Source organism: Argiope bruennichi, chromosome X2 (assembly GCF_947563725.1).
Source record: "Argiope bruennichi chromosome X2, qqArgBrue1.1, whole genome shotgun sequence".
Classification (NCBI taxonomy): domain Eukaryota; kingdom Metazoa; phylum Arthropoda; class Arachnida; order Araneae; family Araneidae; genus Argiope; species Argiope bruennichi.
The window spans coordinates 116,145,533-116,164,225 of record NC_079163.1 but is presented as its reverse complement, the minus strand read 5'-3'; the positions used below and the strand labels follow the sequence as shown (position 1 = coordinate 116,164,225).

At 28.9% G+C, this 18,693-nt stretch overlaps 1 protein-coding gene across 1 annotated transcript in view; it reads right to left on the bottom strand.

Moving 5' to 3' along the window:
- The window catches only part of LOC129961070 (spondin-2-like), a 37,676-nt gene extending 19,485 nt beyond the window's left edge, over positions 1-18,191 (bottom strand). The window contains exon 1 of the mRNA XM_056074878.1: positions 17,805-18,191. Coding sequence (XP_055930853.1) covers positions 17,805-17,982 — 178 coding nt within the window. The 5' untranslated portion in view covers positions 17,983-18,191. The remainder of the gene's footprint in view (positions 1-17,804) is intronic.
- Between the last annotated feature and the right edge of the window lie 502 nt (positions 18,192-18,693).

Below are 18,693 nucleotides of genomic sequence, written 5' to 3'. Positions count from 1 at the left end.
TTTACTTCTAGCTTATTAATTCTAGTCTTATTTTGTTATGTTGTAAATTATTTCTCTTTTCAGCCGGCCTGTTTCAAGCTTTATACCCTCTTGAGTAGATATAAGTCAGTATAAGTTTTAAATTAAATTAAATTGTTGTCATCACATATTTAAATAAGCTATGACAGCTCAGTCTTTTAAACTAATTTATTTTTATGATGCCCTTTACCGTGAATTATTATTTAAGCAACAATCTTCAATCGAAGCTGTGAATGCCTAAATTTACAGCAACTGCTGAATGGCTTGACAAATTTCAGCCATCTCAAAAAGTTTTCATGTGATGAAATGCATGTAAGATAAAACTGAATAAATTTATAACAAAGTTTTAAAGTTATTTGAAAATAATTCATGCTCAGTGGTATTATTTAAAATGCGCATGATAGAATTTAGTGTGTCTTGAAAATTTAAGTTCGTTCTCTATTTTCTGTCATATGATTTAAATATAGATATATATTGAGATCAAAAACATTCTAGCAAAGCTTTCTTTCTCCAAATTCTTCGACATTTTTACATAAAAATAGTCTGGTGATTGTTTCAAAAATTCCATTAAAATAATAAAAATATAAATTTTGCATTTTTTTTCTTGTTTTCCAATTTTGTTGCAATGGCTAACTTTTTTTAAGGAAATAGAGACACGAATTTTTTCCTCATCCAAATCGACGTAGTAAGCAGAAAAAGCTATAAAAATACATTTTCAGAACTAGAATTTATTGTAAAAAATAATAAAAATTACAAAGAAAAATCAAATCTTCATATTGAAAATTGAAGATATTTTCTCTCAAAAAATATCTACTGAAATAAATAGAGCTACTTTTGAAAAAAATTCTTTAACTTATAAAAACAAATCAAGAAAAAAAATTTTTAAAAACTGTTAAAAGAAAAATGTGAAAGGTTTTGTAAATTGTATATAAAAATCACACCTTTTCTCATATTTTACATTTATATTATAATAATATGATTCGAAAATTTTTGGTACGGAGTTCCTAAGTTTGAACCGTGGGATAGTGACGAAAATGATAACAGAGCTGGAACCCAGTGTTCAAGCTTCCACACCATACCAGTGGAGAGACGTTTGACTCTCGACAGATGTAACGTGTGATAGACATATATACAGGATAAATCTTCCGTGGAATCAGATCTCGAATTCATAACCCTCCATTCACAATGCCGAGATTATGCCCTAAGGTGCAGAAAACCTCTAGAAGTTATCCCTTAAGTTATAAGTCAAAATCAAATTCTGCGGTATTGGCAATATATCATTTCAAAGTAAACTGAAAAATAAGCAAGAAATTAAATTAAAATCTAAATTATTAGAATTTGCATCTATACTCTAAATTTCATTCAACTGCCTTCGGAAAATGAAATAATTGAATTAAACCAATTAGATTTTATAGTAATTATTGCAAAAAATGCTGAGTACTATTCTTTATTTTTTCATTTAAGCATTATTTTTTTCTTCCTTTTTAATTCTTTTATCGACATTATGCTGGATTTCTTTTATTTTCTCCATCATTTAAAATAATTGGGTATAAATTAGGCTAAAATGATGCATTTTGCACCATAATTTTTTAAAAAATAAAATTCATTTTTAAGTTACATAATCCATAATTAATGCGTTGAATTACTTGACAGGAGGAACAGGAACCGTAAAGAGAAATTGTATTTTCTTTACTATAATTTGAAATTAATTCATCCTTGTCTACAATTAAAGCAACAAAACTGTAAAAATCAAAATAAACCTCATTTCTAAACATAGGTTCATTAAAAAACTCTATAATAAACACTTATCAAGAGATATGACCTTAGTTGTCGATGCAGAAAGTGAAAATTGTCATGACGACCCACACAATTTTTATGTAACATGACACGTATTGTCTATCTTCATTTAATTCCAATTTAATTCTTGCTTTTGAATTTCAGGCTCCCATAATTCGTAATCACCAAAAATATCGTAGACAACATAATTTTTACTTGAAACTGTCACTTTCACTCTTCGTTTAAATTTCTTGCAATTAGATCAATCTTCATATTTAAAACTAACAATAAAATTTAGGGTAATAGCCACTTATTCACAGTGTATAAAAATACCATGAAGACCAAATAAATTTCTGCTTTTGAATTTGGTGCTTGCACAGTTCATAACAATCAAAAATATCGTAGACGACATAGTCAATAATTTTTACTTGAAATTGTCACTTTTAATCTCCACTTAAATCCTTTGCAGTTTGATGAATTTTCATATTTAGAATTAACAATAAAATTTAGGGTAATGGCCACTTATTCCCAGTGTATAATAATATAATATTGACCAAATTAATTTCTATTTTTGTTACCGGCAGAATTCGTAATAATCAAAAATATCATAGACGGAATAAGTAATAATTTTTATTTGAAACTATCACTTTTAACCTTCATTTGAATCTCTTGCAATTAAGAATATCTTCTCATTTAGAACTGAAGTTAAAAATAGGTGAATGATCACTTATTTCTATTCATAGAGTATAAAAGCACCACATTGGATCTCTGCAGAAATCACACGGGATACCTAATATATTACTCGCCAATCACCTACCAAAAATATTTAATCAGTTTTTCCCCCTCTTATTTGTTAAATTACTCATTTTATAATTTTTATGACATAGCTACATATTTTATAAATTCTTTAAAAAATTTGACAACAATAAAACATAAAAAAAACCAACTACATTTCACATTATTTAATTCAGTACAAAGTTCGTCCAACTTTTGAAAAATTGCAAAATCACCATAATCTATGAATTAAATATTTTTCTACATTATCTATTCATATCAAGACAATATAAGAATTTAACGTACTTAAAAAAGTGACGATGTGGTGTTCAGTAATTTTCTTTTTAGCAATTTTTAATTACCAATGTTCATCACTGGAGAATAAGAGTAAAAAACTCCTTCAGCTTCCGATTATTATTTCCAATAAATGCAGAAAGCGTTCATTGGAGCTAATATTGTGCCTCAACGAGACGGCATCTTGTTTCTTTAAATGTGGGATGATAATTAAATTTCTGAAAAAAACTCAGAATGCTAAATTATGACTTTTATATCATAAGCATTCATTCCAAGTCTCTGTTTGTAATCAACACAGAGAAATTTAACCTCGAATGCTAGCTTTCTGAAAGTGATCGTTTTTACTATAATTTTCTCAAACTTACAAATTAGCATTTAATAAAAATCAATAACAGATAAACTGAGATTATTTTGTGAAAAAAATTACAATTACTATTAAACATGAATTGATTTTAATTCGAAATGGACAAACTGAAGGGAAAAAACGCGTACTTCATATCTGTGAACACATCGCGAAGAACTGTTTTGACATTTTTAGGATTTTCTTAATTCGTTGATTTTCTCTTTATGGCAATGAAATGAAAATGACATGATTTTTTAATTAATTAAATGTGCATATTTGTTTTTAATATCTCTTTCAAACGGAATACCATTTGGAGTAGCAAAGCCCAAAATTCGTGAATACTTAGCAGCAAACTTTTTAATTGAATCAAAATATACATTACTTCAGACAAATCATCATTAATTATTTTTATTCTATATACTCACAAATGTGTACGATACGCTTCATAAGTCCCATTTCCTTTCATTTCTCTATCAAGTATGCTAACTCCAAGTGAAACTAATCACAAAATACTGATTCCGAAATATTTTCAAAAAAATTATTTTATTTACAGAAGAAAAATTAGTTTTTTTTTTCTGTTAAATTTAAAGAACACTAGCGAGTATGTGATTTTTTCTGAGTTTAGGGGTTACAGCACAGCGACTCAATTCCACTGAAAATCCGCTCAGCACAAGGGGACACTAATTCCGACAAGAGATAATTTTTCCCCCTTTTGCTGGAGCTCGGGAGAAGTGTTGTTCACGTGTCCTCTCGTCATCTGACCAAGATACAAACTGACAAAATCTGTCCTAAAATAGTCTTCGCGTAGTATCAAAGCAGGTCATTAGCCTGCACAAAATTAAATTTATTTGAAACAAAATTTTTATATCATCTTAACAAAATTATCTCTTGTTAGTTGTTGGTGGAGAGTTATCATTCCCTGGAGAAGGTACACCTCATATATGAAAATGAATAGCCGTCATATAATTATATAGATTCTTGTTTCCCTAGAGACAACACTAATGATATTGTTGGCTGAATAACTGATTCGTCCAATGGCCAATGACGAGTCGTGCCTTTGTGTAAAAGATCACGGCATGAAACATTCGAAATAAAGGCAAATTTATGTTGTTCACAGAGATCTGAAATTTAGTATTCGGAGCGCCGGAACATTCACTCAATTCACTTTTCAGTTATCATAGCAGGGCGGAGGTGTACGCTTTATTGTACTTTCTATAGCCACCACTGTCTCAAAGCCGATTATTCCTCTTAATGAACGAATTCATATGAATTACTGTATTTGATCTGTTTAACGAAATTGCAGCTGCTAGATTATTACAATATCCTTTTCATTCATCGAATTTAAAATGTTGGTCCATTTGCTATGGATCTATAACAAAATTCATCTTTATTTCATCGATTTTTAAGTTATATTCCTACATACAGGGTGTCCCAAAAAAATGTATACACATTTTAGCAGTTGATAACTAAGTTATTTCTTCTTTCTATACGGACTGAACCCATTGAACCGAGTGATGGCAGACAGACTTGAATTTGAAGAAAGGAAATTTATTCTAAAATGCTACTGGAAGTATGAAAATGCAGTAGAAGTGCAAAGACAATTTAAGAGGGAGTTTAACAAAGAACCACTTACACGAGTTACCATCACTCGAATTAGAGATAAGTTTGAAGCTGATGGAACTGTTCAGCTTCAAACTTATCTCTAATTTACAATGCAACAGCTGTTCAATTGAGGGCACCATTGAACATGAATGTACGAATATCCCAAAGGAATTCTTCCATCATGTGTGCTATTCCATCGCTTCGCGTTGTCAGCAGTGTCTGGAGCAGAACGGACATCAGTTTGGGAACATGCGATAACAAGACAATAGAATGATATTTGTAGAATCTTTTACATGTTGAAAATTATTCGAATTATAATAAACCCCAAATTTACAATTATTTAAAGTGTGTATACATTTTTTTGGGACACCCTGTATTCAAATAAAACATTTTTAATGGCAGTGCATATTTTGCAGTGCAGTAATATTACCTTTTATCCTTAATTTTAATTCTAATAATGTTACTTCAAAAAAAATTTTTTTGTTTAAAATATGCATTTTAATTTCTTTAATGCGATTGATAATAAATAAATTGCTTGCATTATATTATCTAACGTATAACGTTGAATGCAAGAGATGAATATTTCATTATGTATTTAAGCGCTCCTTAGCATATAACGAATCCCTTTTAATATTCAGAATGAAAGCGAACCCAACAAGTTTTATTTCATATTTTGGACAGCTAAATGTATCCACCTCTGCAGATTAACAACTTTTCCTATCCTCCTACGTGAAGTGAAAGACAGAGAATGTCACAATTAAAGTCATACAGATACCGAACTTTAAGAGATAACAGAAAAGCGGAGGCACACTAATGACAGCATTCAACCATTTTGACTCGAAAATTTTGGAAGAGGAATGAACTCATGAAACTGATATGTGTGAAATAGAATAGCCATTGATTAACTCGTAGGATGAGATACATTTCATCGATATGACTACTATAGTACACAGCAAAAAGGTATAAAACTATCATATATGATAGTACTAAAGGAATCTACACATAAAATTTATGTCATAAAATATCATTCTACGGATTTTCTTTTAATTCTTTACAATTTCAAAGAAACTAATTAATTGACAAGAGAAGGAAAAGGTTGAACAATTACATTACCTGTTTTGTATAATTCTTTGCAAGTGCTACACAAAGTTAAATTTTAAAAAAATGCGTAGATAAACAATTTGATATATAGCAAAACTCATTTCGTTTTGTTAATGTAATTTTTAGATTGAGCAATTTTTGTCAAATAGCTCTATATTTGAATGTCATGGGAAAAAAGCTTCTTTTGTGCCAACAATTTTAAAAAATAGCTAAATTTTTATTAATTTACATTTTTAAACATAGCCTAACAATTATGCGATTAGACATGGAACAGAGTAGCATTTTTAAAATAATTTTATTATTATTTCAATTTATACATTTTTAAATATAGACACAACTCTGAAATTTATTTACCATAAATTTACTTTTCTTTTACTTTAAATAATTATTTTAAAATTGTGTTTTATGAACTCAACTATTGATAGAATCGAAAATCCAAACCTTCTGATGCGCGTTAAGAAGTCCAAACTCGAGCAAAATGCTTGTATCAGCATACATTAACCAAAATTCTTACCTAAAATAAGGTAAATGTCTCAGTATGTTTTTTTGTTAATTACGAATCGATTCTCACCTGTTTTTCATTTGTTTGTCTTAATTATCTATCATACAATATATTCGCAATATATTATGTAAAGGCAAAATGTCTTCTTAACTTTATGAATTCTGTAACGAATTACGCAGAACTGAGGAGTTGATATAAAGGCCAAGTTAAAGTTTCCATGAATTTTTATTTGAATCAAGGTCCAACTCGACTCATTTGTTGTGTCTGATGAAAAAGTGGTGGGTCATCATGTTTTGATGATGCTTTGTAGCGGGTTTTGTCCTACCAATCTTTGTGTGGAAGCGGATAAGCAAACCTTGAAGAACCATGACTCATTCGATGACAAGTCAACGGCATCCAGGTCATCACGTGTTTTTTACCGATGACATGCATCGTTTTATTTTAACCTGCGCTACATTCATCTTGAAAGATTTTTCCAATGCCTATTTTTAAGTTTTAGTATTTCTGAGGTGTGCATGGTCTGTAATTCTGCCAAAATATACTATGTTCGAGCTTTTACCTAACAAACATACTTTGCTAACTGTTCCGACGTTTCCTTTTATGTTGGATTATGACTAGGTCGCAGAACAAATTGCTTTTAACCTACTTATGTACTATCACAGAAGTTTCATCTTCCAACTTCCATGTTTAATTTTGGACTAACTGGAACTCGCTAGATGAAAAGGGACAAATTATCGTAATTTGTCACAAGGGTTGTTGACAGAAAGTATAGATCAAGTTTTCCCTTCTTCCTCTCCCCTTCCTTCCTGCACTTTTCCTTAATCTATTTTTTTAAGTTATTAAATTTAATACCACTAATTTTTAATAATCTTTTTCTAAAATATATATATTTAGAATAAGTTACTGTAGATACTCATTAATAAGCCAGTTAAAAGTGCGTTCCGCATGTTGATTGCACTTTTTTGAAAATTTCTGCTTTTTAAAGTAAAAGAAAGCATTATACTTATTTAGCAAGCAGAAATAATTGTATTTGTTACAAAATAATTATAAACAAATCATACTGAAATTATTAATTTATTTATTCCAGAAAAAATGACGATGAATTCGACCAACTGTTATAAAATCTAAACTATTAAACAACTTACCCTACAACACAATACAATCTGAAATATAACATTATTTTCAGACATGAAACTATGAAAAAAATACTTTTCTCCAATACATTTTATTACACTATTTAAAACAATGCTAAACAGTTATGACTACAATAATTCCTATTCCATATTCTATTGAAATAAAACAAGTAACAAAAACGTTCAGATATAAATTATAAGTATGCACTCCTTTTTAATCTGATATTGTTCGCTCTTGCATTTCCTTATAAATTTATTGACTGATTACATTTGCTCAGCGAGATTGAAAATCAGACATTATAATTCTATTTTTTCTTCTAATATATAGATAGTTGTTCCATTCAAAATGTTTTGAAAGACAATAGAAATGTATTAGTAAATGGTCTTTTTTTTTATAAAATTATTTTTTTCTTTCTTTAATTTTATGTTACCGTTTTAGAGAGAAAAAAAGGTTTATAAACTTTAAATATTAACTTATTTGCATTAGATTTGTTCATGGAAGCATTCTTTTGAGTATTATTGAGCAAATGACTCAATGAAAACGAAAGTACTTAAAATTATAAGCTCTATTTTGAACGACAAACTACGTTACATCCACGATTTTTCTTGCTAAACTTACTGATAATTTTTTTTACAAAATTTCGGCCATTTTATGATTACAAAAAATTTAAACGCATTGCTTTTTGCAAGATACAATACGTGAATGATTATTTTTACTCTCCCGATTAAGAACCGTATCTTTACCCATCTAGCTGATATGGAAAAAACCCTCCTCAAGAAAACTTCCGTATAGATAATCAATTTTTATAGCAGAGCATGTTTAGCTTAACAGTTTTCTCAATAACTCTGATTAAGAACAAGACAAGGTTCGAAAACGCAATGTACTTTCTTGTTGAAATCGGAAATCAGAATAGTACGTGTTCAATCTCATATTTATGTTCACAGAAAAAACCAAGAAAACTTCAGCATAGATAACTAATTTTTACTACAATGCACGTTCAGTCAATCAATTTTCTTATTGAAGCTAATTAAGAGCAAGACAAGGCTGGAAAGTCCACATTCGCCAGCAAATTGATATGAGGTAAAAACAGTACATCTTCACCTTCAATTGCAGTTAAGCATGCAAAATCTTTTTTCGTATTGAATCATTAAAAATAATTAAATAATTTATGTATTTTTAAAATATAGTTTAAAACTATATGGTGTTTATATAAATAAGTATAAATACACTCTTTTAAAACTCTTATCATTAATATATTTTTATCCGGAACTTTTGCTTTTTCTGTTTCACTTGTGACAAAAAAATTCGCATGTTTTCCGGTTCAAAAGCTTCTGCATGATACATATCAAAAAGCCGACTTGTTTTAACTCCGTATTTGTGCGAGTGGATTAAAAAAAAACATTAAGAAGATTTAAGAGTCCCATACATCTTCCTCTCGATTTCCGATTGCTAAAGAGTTGTTAAAACACTCTGGTCCTTTTCCCATTCTCTCTTGATTCAATATTCAAGGTCAACGCCACAGGGAATCCCTACATGAACACGGACTTCAAAGCCATCTTGAATTCTAAGTTCCTCTTCAACAGTAGGGAGTTAGAGCATCTGGACCATTGAGACAGATGGCTCTTGAAATCACTCGTTTTTGTTTTTTCAACCGAAAGTAAAAGCAGAATAAATAAGGAACTAACCTTGAACTTAGGAAAATCGGTTGTGAAGTAGATGCATTGTCTCGTATTAGGTAACAAGAAGAATAGGTTATTATCAAAATATTTAATGTTAGATATGGTCAATATTCTTCGAAAGAAAAAAAGATCATGTCATAAAATATAATCATTATAACATGCCAAGACTTCTTTGAAAATTTCATACGAATTGTTTTTTGGATAAATAATGCAGGGAAAATAACTATAAAATACTGTCGAAATATAAGGGTAATTAATACATGAACACTATGTGTTTATTATAAATAATGTTAATAATAATAAACGATGAACAATGAACTGCACATCACAGCACGTGGAAAAACACTTTTAATAAGTAGAAATAACTTACAACATATAAACTCTTACTCAACATCATTTTGAAAATTTCATACTTTTCGAAAAAGCACTGTTAAATTCATTGTCAGCAATGATGACTTGATTAGATAATTTAATGCTTATCTCTAAACTGAAATGCAGAATAGCATGTCTTTAAGAATCTATAGTAAATTAGTACATAGTGTCTATATATCAACTTATCTCTTCATCTCATCATTATTCATCATGTTATAATGATGCATTTTGCTGTTAACGAATTCTTTTTGTTTCGTTTTCTTTAGTCATGATAATTTAGAGACCTCGGTGCAATTTTTCTATTGAACATTACACTTATAGACTAATATTTGCAAAAATCGTTGCAAGCAAAATTACTGCGAACGCTTCTGCAACTTGTTTGTAAGTCATTCGGATAAATTTCCAGTATTCTGAATGTTAACATTAAATATAAAACATTCACACCTATTAACCGGGTTGTCAACAAAGTGTATTTATCAAGAAAGTTTATAATAGATTTAAGGAGAAAAATAAGATACTGAAATTTAGGAATGTGAAATCAAAAGTTTTAATAACTTCAACGCTGAAGAAAGATTAAAATACTTTGAGATGAAGTACAAACAATTATTGCACATAATTTTTTAAGTTTGCAGTCTTATTCCAAGTTAGTTATGCCTTATTTTATGTCAAATGTTCATCTCAGTATAAGAATTGGCCTTGCTTTAAATAGCGTAATATATATTTTATTTAAATCTGCACGCTCCTTTTCGAAGCATAAATTGATATACAATAGAAAATTGACTATCTGAAAATGATATCACAGAATAATTATAAAAAAAAAACAGTATTAAAACTTGGCATATGTTTTGCATGGCATTTGTTTTGCAGATACGATATTAAAAAATTATCTTCTTTTGAAGAAAACATTCATATGAATGGTTAGAATATTAAATCACGGCAAATAAGGAATGCTAATCAGTAATAAAACCCAACTAATGATCAGGAAAACACAAAGGTGCAAGTAATCTGGAGTAACTTTCGCTTCAATTTATTTTAAAAATGAATTATAAGGCAGAAATGCATTTCAATACATTATTTAATAGACATGCGGTGTTTGTTTGTGGTGTCCAACGACTAACATATCTGAGCAGCCAAGTGGCAACCATTTGTCTTAAAATGCTTTATTAAAGATATAAAGTGCAAAATAATAAATTTATTTTATAATCACTTACAGAATTGTTTATTGGATGAGTTTTATTTAGAATCATTTCGAGAACTAATTACTAGATGTGTTTTATTTTGAATCACTTGCTGAAACTGCGTCCTCATCTAATATGTTAAATGTTAATTGAAGATTTTATCGTGATCTTAAAAATAGAAGTAAGTTTATCCAGAATTGAAGAGATAAAGTATGTCACACCTTTCCGGTAAGCAAAAAATAATCTTATTAAAATTCTTCTTAGAAGAAGTCTGCTTTTTATTCACCTTTTTTCTGTTTGGCTGTTCTCCAGCATGTTGATATAATGCTTTCTCTAAACACCTTGAAGAAAGATAAGAGATCCTTACTCTTAAAAGTGACATCATAACCTTCTTTCTAACAAGAATAAAGATGAGTACAGGTAACACTCATGTTTTCTTTTACTTTTTTTCTTTATATTTTTTTTAATTTTTTATTTTACTCAGCGCTTTTCGGAGAATTCATTGTCTATGACAGATGCTAACTAGAGAAAGTTCTAGTAAAAATTCTTGGATGCATCCAAGAGTAAAAAGGGAAAAAAAGAATACTCAAGAAATTATCGCAAGAAATTATATATGGTTTCGACTGCAAAAGGTGTATAAAATTCAATTAGAGCGAATACAAAAATACATAGAATGTAGTAGCATTAGCATCTTTTAGAATATGAAATAGAAATTAGTTTCATGTAGAAATAAGAAATAATAATGAATAAAATTTATTAAATTTACACTACAAATTCAAAATATTCGTTTAATTATGGTCTTAGATGCTAAAATATTGTTACAGATGACAGCATGTTGCATGTTGATTAAAATACATGCTAAAATTTGTACTTCTTTGTTTACTTTCCTAAAATATATGCGCAAGACAATAAATTCGAGGTTCATCGTAATCTACACTAGGATTGTAAATAAATTTGCATATAATGTCAATACCTTTAAATTGAAAAAAAAATTATAAAATTCTAGAGAATGCGAGAATTTTCACAAAGAAAATTCGGTAATCATGTGATAGATTTAGTATTCATTCTTTCAGTTCAGGATAAATTTTTCTGAGACATGACTTTGAATACGATTTATACATTAATAAACACTGAGTATGCAATGGAATAGTAAATATGAAAATAAGCCAAAAGAAAACAAGCATTATAATTTTTATTTGACTAATTTCTCTTTATAGTACATTAGAGTGAAGAGTGTTTCTAACATAACCAACGTTAGACTAGTTTAATGATTTAAGTATTTAGATAGATTTAGTCATCTTCTATCTTATATGATGCATAATCTGATTTTTCATAGTTAAACACTTAATGCATTTTTTATTTTTACATTAGTCAGCATGAACACTCTTCTATTTACAATTTATGTTGTAAAGAATGAATTATAAAAACCAAATTGCAAAATTTTTATATGCTCATAAAACCGCGTCTTATATACATGGATATATTTTGGAGCATCAAAGTTTCGCAAGGCAAATAGAAGTTCTTTTATTTCAGTATTTCTGTCACAGTGGCTCCATAGTAAAAAAATTGTGGATTGCCATGTAGATCCATGATTTATACGGGCCTTGTGCATGCTATATTTGTCGAGAGTCAAACGTTCTCCCGTATGGAAGCTTGGAGAAGACGCTGATTCAGATATCGTCCTCATCATCTGATCTCAATTCTAGATACTGTGATGGCTACATTCGTCGCTGGTGTGGTGTTGTAGCTTGCAGGTAAACATTCATTTCATTTGAAATAATTCAAAATTATGAAGTCTATCCCAAACTAGCCCTTGTATAACTTCAAAACAGGAAGTAAACCTAATTAAACTTCAATTCATAGCTTGAGTTTCATAGCGGTACTTAACTTTTCAATGAAGTTTTTACTTTTATATTCGACATAACAACTTTCTATCTTTGCGTTGGAAAGAGATTCTGTTGTCTAATTATATTTTTATCTAGAGACACAAATAAATGGTAAATTGATAAATTCGTCATATCAATGAAGAAGAAAGGATAAAAAACATAACAAACAATGGATGTTGCCTTAAAATAAGTTTCACTGAATAAAAATGATTACATCAGAGTCTTCTTCGGACTATTTAAGATGATTTCAATAAACTGATAACTGAGGAAGAAAAATTTGGCAAGAAAATTTATCAAAGGTTTTCCATAATGTTATCGGAAATATAATGGTATTACTATTCCCTAGGATACGGGAAATCAAACCTGTGACTCGATTGTACCATACATTCAACGAAAATAAATTCAAAAGTTTGACATGTTTACTAATTTATTTTAGTTTTAGTATTTACATGATATTCAAAAGTACTTCCTCGTATATTCACGGTCCTCCTTCTCTTTTTCCCTCCTGAAATTTATCAAACAGCTTGATGAAGAGTTAAGATTCAAGCAATGTATGCATAAAGGATAGTGGGAAAATGATGTTTTCTGAAGAGCTGTTAACTCTTCAACTTTTTTCTTTCTCCGCAGTCTTTCTTAGATATTCCAGATATCAAGTGTCGGAAAGAAAGTGGCTTGTTTGTAATTCCATAGATAGTGCTTCCAAGTGTTCGACAAAAGTTGCCAAAAATTTTCGTAAGTCCAGAGTTATTTTACAACCGCTATATTTAAAAAATAAAAACTTTTTATTTGGGCTCAGAAGAATGGAAACTTGTGGAACTTCATCATCAGTAAACTAAAAATCATTACTTAATCCACAAAACTTTCTTGAAATATACTTCTAAATATTTAAAAAAGTGAATTCTAAACTGAAACGAGACAAGATTTATTATAAAATATTTTTATGTTTCATGAATTATTAATGATCTATAGACGAATGATTTTAAAATGAAAAAGTCATGCTTTAGTAATCTTCGACAAGATAACTCAAGTAATTTTAAATACTTCAGCAAGTTTCGAAACTAAAATGTGTAAAATTCTCTGTTTTTTAATTCATAAAATAATAATTTAATTTAAATAAGGCTTTCGTTCTGAATTATATGAGATGAATGAAAATCAGCGATTTTTAAAGTGTTTTAAATATAATATTTCCAGCCAGTCTTTTCCAGAATATTTTGTAGATTTTGGCATACGTCGAAAATAATAGTGGCAGTAAAGACATCAGCAGTGTTGTGTATTTAAATACAGTGTATTAAAAATAAATTATTATTTTCTGGAAAAGAAAAAATTTCAGCTTCCTTGAAAAGCTGCATATTTTTGTATATTCTTCACATTTCTAGAAAATTTTCTAATTATTTTATAATTATTTCCTGATTTTTCTACAAGAGATTTAAGGCTGATTTTTTCCCCATTTGATAACATAGGCCATAAAAAAATAAAATGCCCGAATTCGAACGATTTTCAACTTGTAATTCTATTGATTTGCAAAAATTGAGCTATATACTCAGTTAAGCTATATATAGCATGCGTTTTTTTTTTTTTTGTTATGTGTTTGAAACATGTGCTTTTTTCTTTTACTTATATAAAATATACGAACAGAACATTTTGTTATGGCCAAAAATTTTGACTTCGAGTTTTTGATAGATCTTCCTGAATCTGAAAAAAATAGTATTTTTAGAATAACATCTGTCATCTCGCTAACACGATAACTGAAAAATGCAACAAGCTAGATAGATGATACATGGTATACACAATCATTCATTAAAATTGCATATTTTACCAAATTTTTCACCAAATCCATTAGTAGGAAATTTATCTCCTGACAGTCAATGAGTATATGAACGTGAGATCTCAAAACTAGTAAGAGAAATGGGTGATTTTGGTATGGGATAGTTCCAATAAAATCGCAGAATACCTAATTTTTAACTAAATTAATCAACGAACAGACAATCTGTTTATGGTGTGTATGTGAATATAATAACTCAAAACCATAACAAGCAAAACGAAATGTATGTGATCTTTTTTCCAAAAATATAAATCTATATAAAAATTTGGACTTAATTGTAAACACAACGAAGTCCAAATAATATCAGTTAAGAAATCGCGCTACGAGGCTAAACACAATACGTACCATAGTGTATGGAAAATCAAAGAGAGAATAAATACTCTCTCTGCTTATATTCTCTGCTCAAGAGAAAAGGCAAACTTCTACGCGTCTTCAAATATAAATATACGATACTCAATATGAACTTCAAATACAAATACGAGCTCTGTATGTTCAATCATTTCAAAATATTTTCATCTTAATTATCAAAAGTTGAAGATTCTACAAATAGAAACATACGATAGTAATCACAGGCAATGTAAAAATATTCGGTAGACTGTGAATGCGCCATAAATATAATTCTTTTAGTACTGAATCAGCTCCAAAACAAACGTTTTAGGTGCTGATTCAGTGGGAAAACGTCTCTCACCTAGATGTGAACGACTCTCCCAGATAGGAAAGATAGGATCCGGAATTCAGAAGTCATTCGAGCTACTTGAGGAAGTGACTAAGCCGCTATAAACTTTCAAAAATTATACTTGTTTGAAAAAGGATTCCCACTAAAGGAAATCAATCGATGAAATCGATTACTATCATCAAATTGATAATGTTTGTCAATTATTTTTGTAAAAACATTCTTTATATGTCCGTGGCTTTAATTAACATGTCCAATGCATAGTCATTGAAGTTTTCTATCGTTAACGAAACACACGCAAAAAATACATAGGTGCACTATTAATTATTATTCAATATTGAATGCGTTAGAACCAAATTAAAGAATTGTTGATAAACTCAAAAAGTCTATTTTCCACAAAATCTGGGAATTATTAAATTGATTATTACATTTTGTATTGAAATTAAATAATTTTTGACCTATCATCAAGATTATTATTGTATATCGAGAGCAAATTAGTTAACTTAAGGATAAAAGAATAATAATTATAATTTATAAATTTCTATATAATGTTAAAAAAGGCAATAAACTGAACGTTTCTGAAGATCTGCAATTTTTATTAATCTTACCTAATTTTAATATATTATCTTATACTAAGTATGAAAATGTTGCAAAAATTTGAAAATCAAATATAAAATGCAAAATCATTAATACAGTATATTCTATCTGTATTACTATTTCATTGCTTTAGGAAAGTTTCAGGTTTCCAGTGATTTTTTCCCCTCTCATTTAAAATTATTTATTCTCAAAAACGCTAATTATAAGTTTTAAAATCATTTGTAAAGATAAAAATCATAAGATTTTTTTAAAAATTTCTTTATAAAATTAAAATTGATCTTTAAATTTCTATCTAAATATATATAAAAAAAATTAAACAATATCAAACACTTTTTTGAATCTACAATCTGTTGTACATCTCTATATATCTTAAAGTGCATTGGAAAGAATACAGGGTGTAAGGTCTCGAGTACTAAAAAACAACTAGAAGTTATAAGCATACGAGCAACTACTCCACTTTGACTGTTTTAAACGAGTGTGGAAAATCGAGAGTTGTAAAAAAGAAGGCAAGCATACGGAGAGAATAAACAAACTTCCGCATCTCCATCACATTAAATAACTCGTCGCCTCTTGCCATTGGTAACTTACTATAAATCGAGATCGTTTGGAGAAACTGATACAAAGCGATTCTGAAAGTCTTGCGACAAAAGAGAAATAAACGTGTTAGAACCAGAAAATAAAAAATATATATATACAGCAAATTGTTTTATCTCTAGTATTGTTAGCAGCAAGGATGCTTTAAATCGAATCTAGATTTTACGAGAATAAATTATAATTGGAACTGAACACACTTATTACAAAGAATAATAAAATAGCATTAAATGTTTTAAATTAAAAAATATTATGAAAACGTTACTTTTTTAAAAAATTTTAACAGTCACGGATATATTTGTGTCTCATTAAGGCAAATTGCATTCATAAAATATGAAAAACGAGAAATTATTTGGAAAATATATTCAAAAAACAGAGTTAATAATTTTTCATTTGTTTTCAAAAAATTCAACACAAAAATGTTCTTATTAATGCAAAAAAAAAAAAAAAAATAACAAGGAAAAATATACATTTTGATTCCACAAATGTGTGTCCTATGATGAATTTTAGGAGTTACTCTTTTTGCAAAATAAAATTTCAAATATCCTTCAAGTAAATGAGTTTTAATAGTTCTAATAATTTTTGCCTCTAAAATTAATAATTCGCAGTTTTCAAATTTTAACACACTATATCTATTTTCTTAAGAGAACATCAGCTATTCATTTGCATAAATTATTTTACTGTAAATTATCAGCAATGGATTATTTAGTAACTTGGCATTAAACATTTTCCGAATTTGAAAATATTTCCTATATTATTTGTAAAAAAAAAGTTAAATATTGTTCACTGTACAATGACATAATATAAAACTTCTAATGAAAAGATTTTCACCTATGTATAAATATTTCTTATAAAATAAAATGAAAGAATATTTGTCTAAATTATAATGGAAGAAACATTTGGGTGCTTTTTCTGATTATTCTTAAGGTTAATTTTTTATACAGCACGAAGTACATTAAAAAGCAATTTGCGAAGTTGATAATTTTTCAATTTACTTTTATTTCTAGGGAATTCGATCTCGTACATAATATTATGTCACCTCATGAATCAATCATTTACTAATTATAAAGAATGATTAAATTTTTTGGAAAAAGGAATTTTTTATAGTATCACTACTGTTAAATAAATAATAAAAATATACTTTACATAGGAAGTTTTTTCTAATTTCAAGAATTTCGCTCCGAATTATTATCATTCTTAAAAGCAGATTAATAAAGGTAATAGCATAAGCAATCCAAAATTAACGTTAAATTATAAAGCATAATAGAGAGGAAAAACTTGATCAAAAGCTCTTGAGCTCCTGGAATTATCTGTTTCCTTTATTAATAATAAAGAGGAGTTCATTTCACTCCAGAACCTAATTTTACAAGCTAATAATAAATTCCGTTTCACATTTTTATATTCGATATCTTTACTAAACCGGTATCTGCAGGTATTCATATCACTATTAAAGATAACTCACCTGCAACAACTGACCACTGAGCAGGTGGTCTCCATTCAGGGTACTGTTTCGGAAATTTTTCTTCGGACCATTCGGTATGCAGGACCATGCGGTACATGACCAGGACATCCGCGGGACAGCGCGAGTCCGATAGGGTCAGGCATGACCATGCAAGGAACAACCACAATACCAAACTCATAATTACTAGCGAGTAAAACGAAATGAACTCTACTCCTTTCCACCAGTTAGTATATCCTTCATTTATTCTTCTTAATAAGAAGCTGAACTCCCGCGCCACCTATGAAATGGAAACAAAATAAAGAAACCAACCATCATCCAAAAGTTCTACCGTGACGCAGCGTGGCCTTGCACGATATATCACTATAAGCTAGGGATCCCAGCTGACAGAAATGGGCTCGCTGAGCGAATGATTAGACATTTCCAGTTGCTTGTTTCACTTGAGCTCGAAAAGTAACAGTTTGATTTTTATGTCGTTAGACAAGAGCTCCCACACCCTGTGTTTTTCTTAATGAATGATGCTTCAATAGTAGGCGGACGTTAAATTAAAAGTGACAATTTATTGTAATGAAATCCGGTCTTTTTTTTTTAATTCCTTTTTCTTTTCTTCTTTTCCTCTTTTTGTGTTTTGGTAAACGCGGGACACCCAACTCAACACTGTTGGAGGGATGGAAAAAGAAAGAAGAAAAAACTTTCGTCGTTAGATAAGTGTGCAGATAAAATCTTACTATGATTTCCCCTTTTTTTTTTTTTTTTTTTTTCTATTCAATAGAATAGAAAAATAGCTTCTAATTTTTTATAGATATCGATCTTATTCTATTTTAATAAAGTCTCTGTTTTTTAATTTTCAGATGACTCATTTTACATATGAATACGCGCTCAAAATTACTGC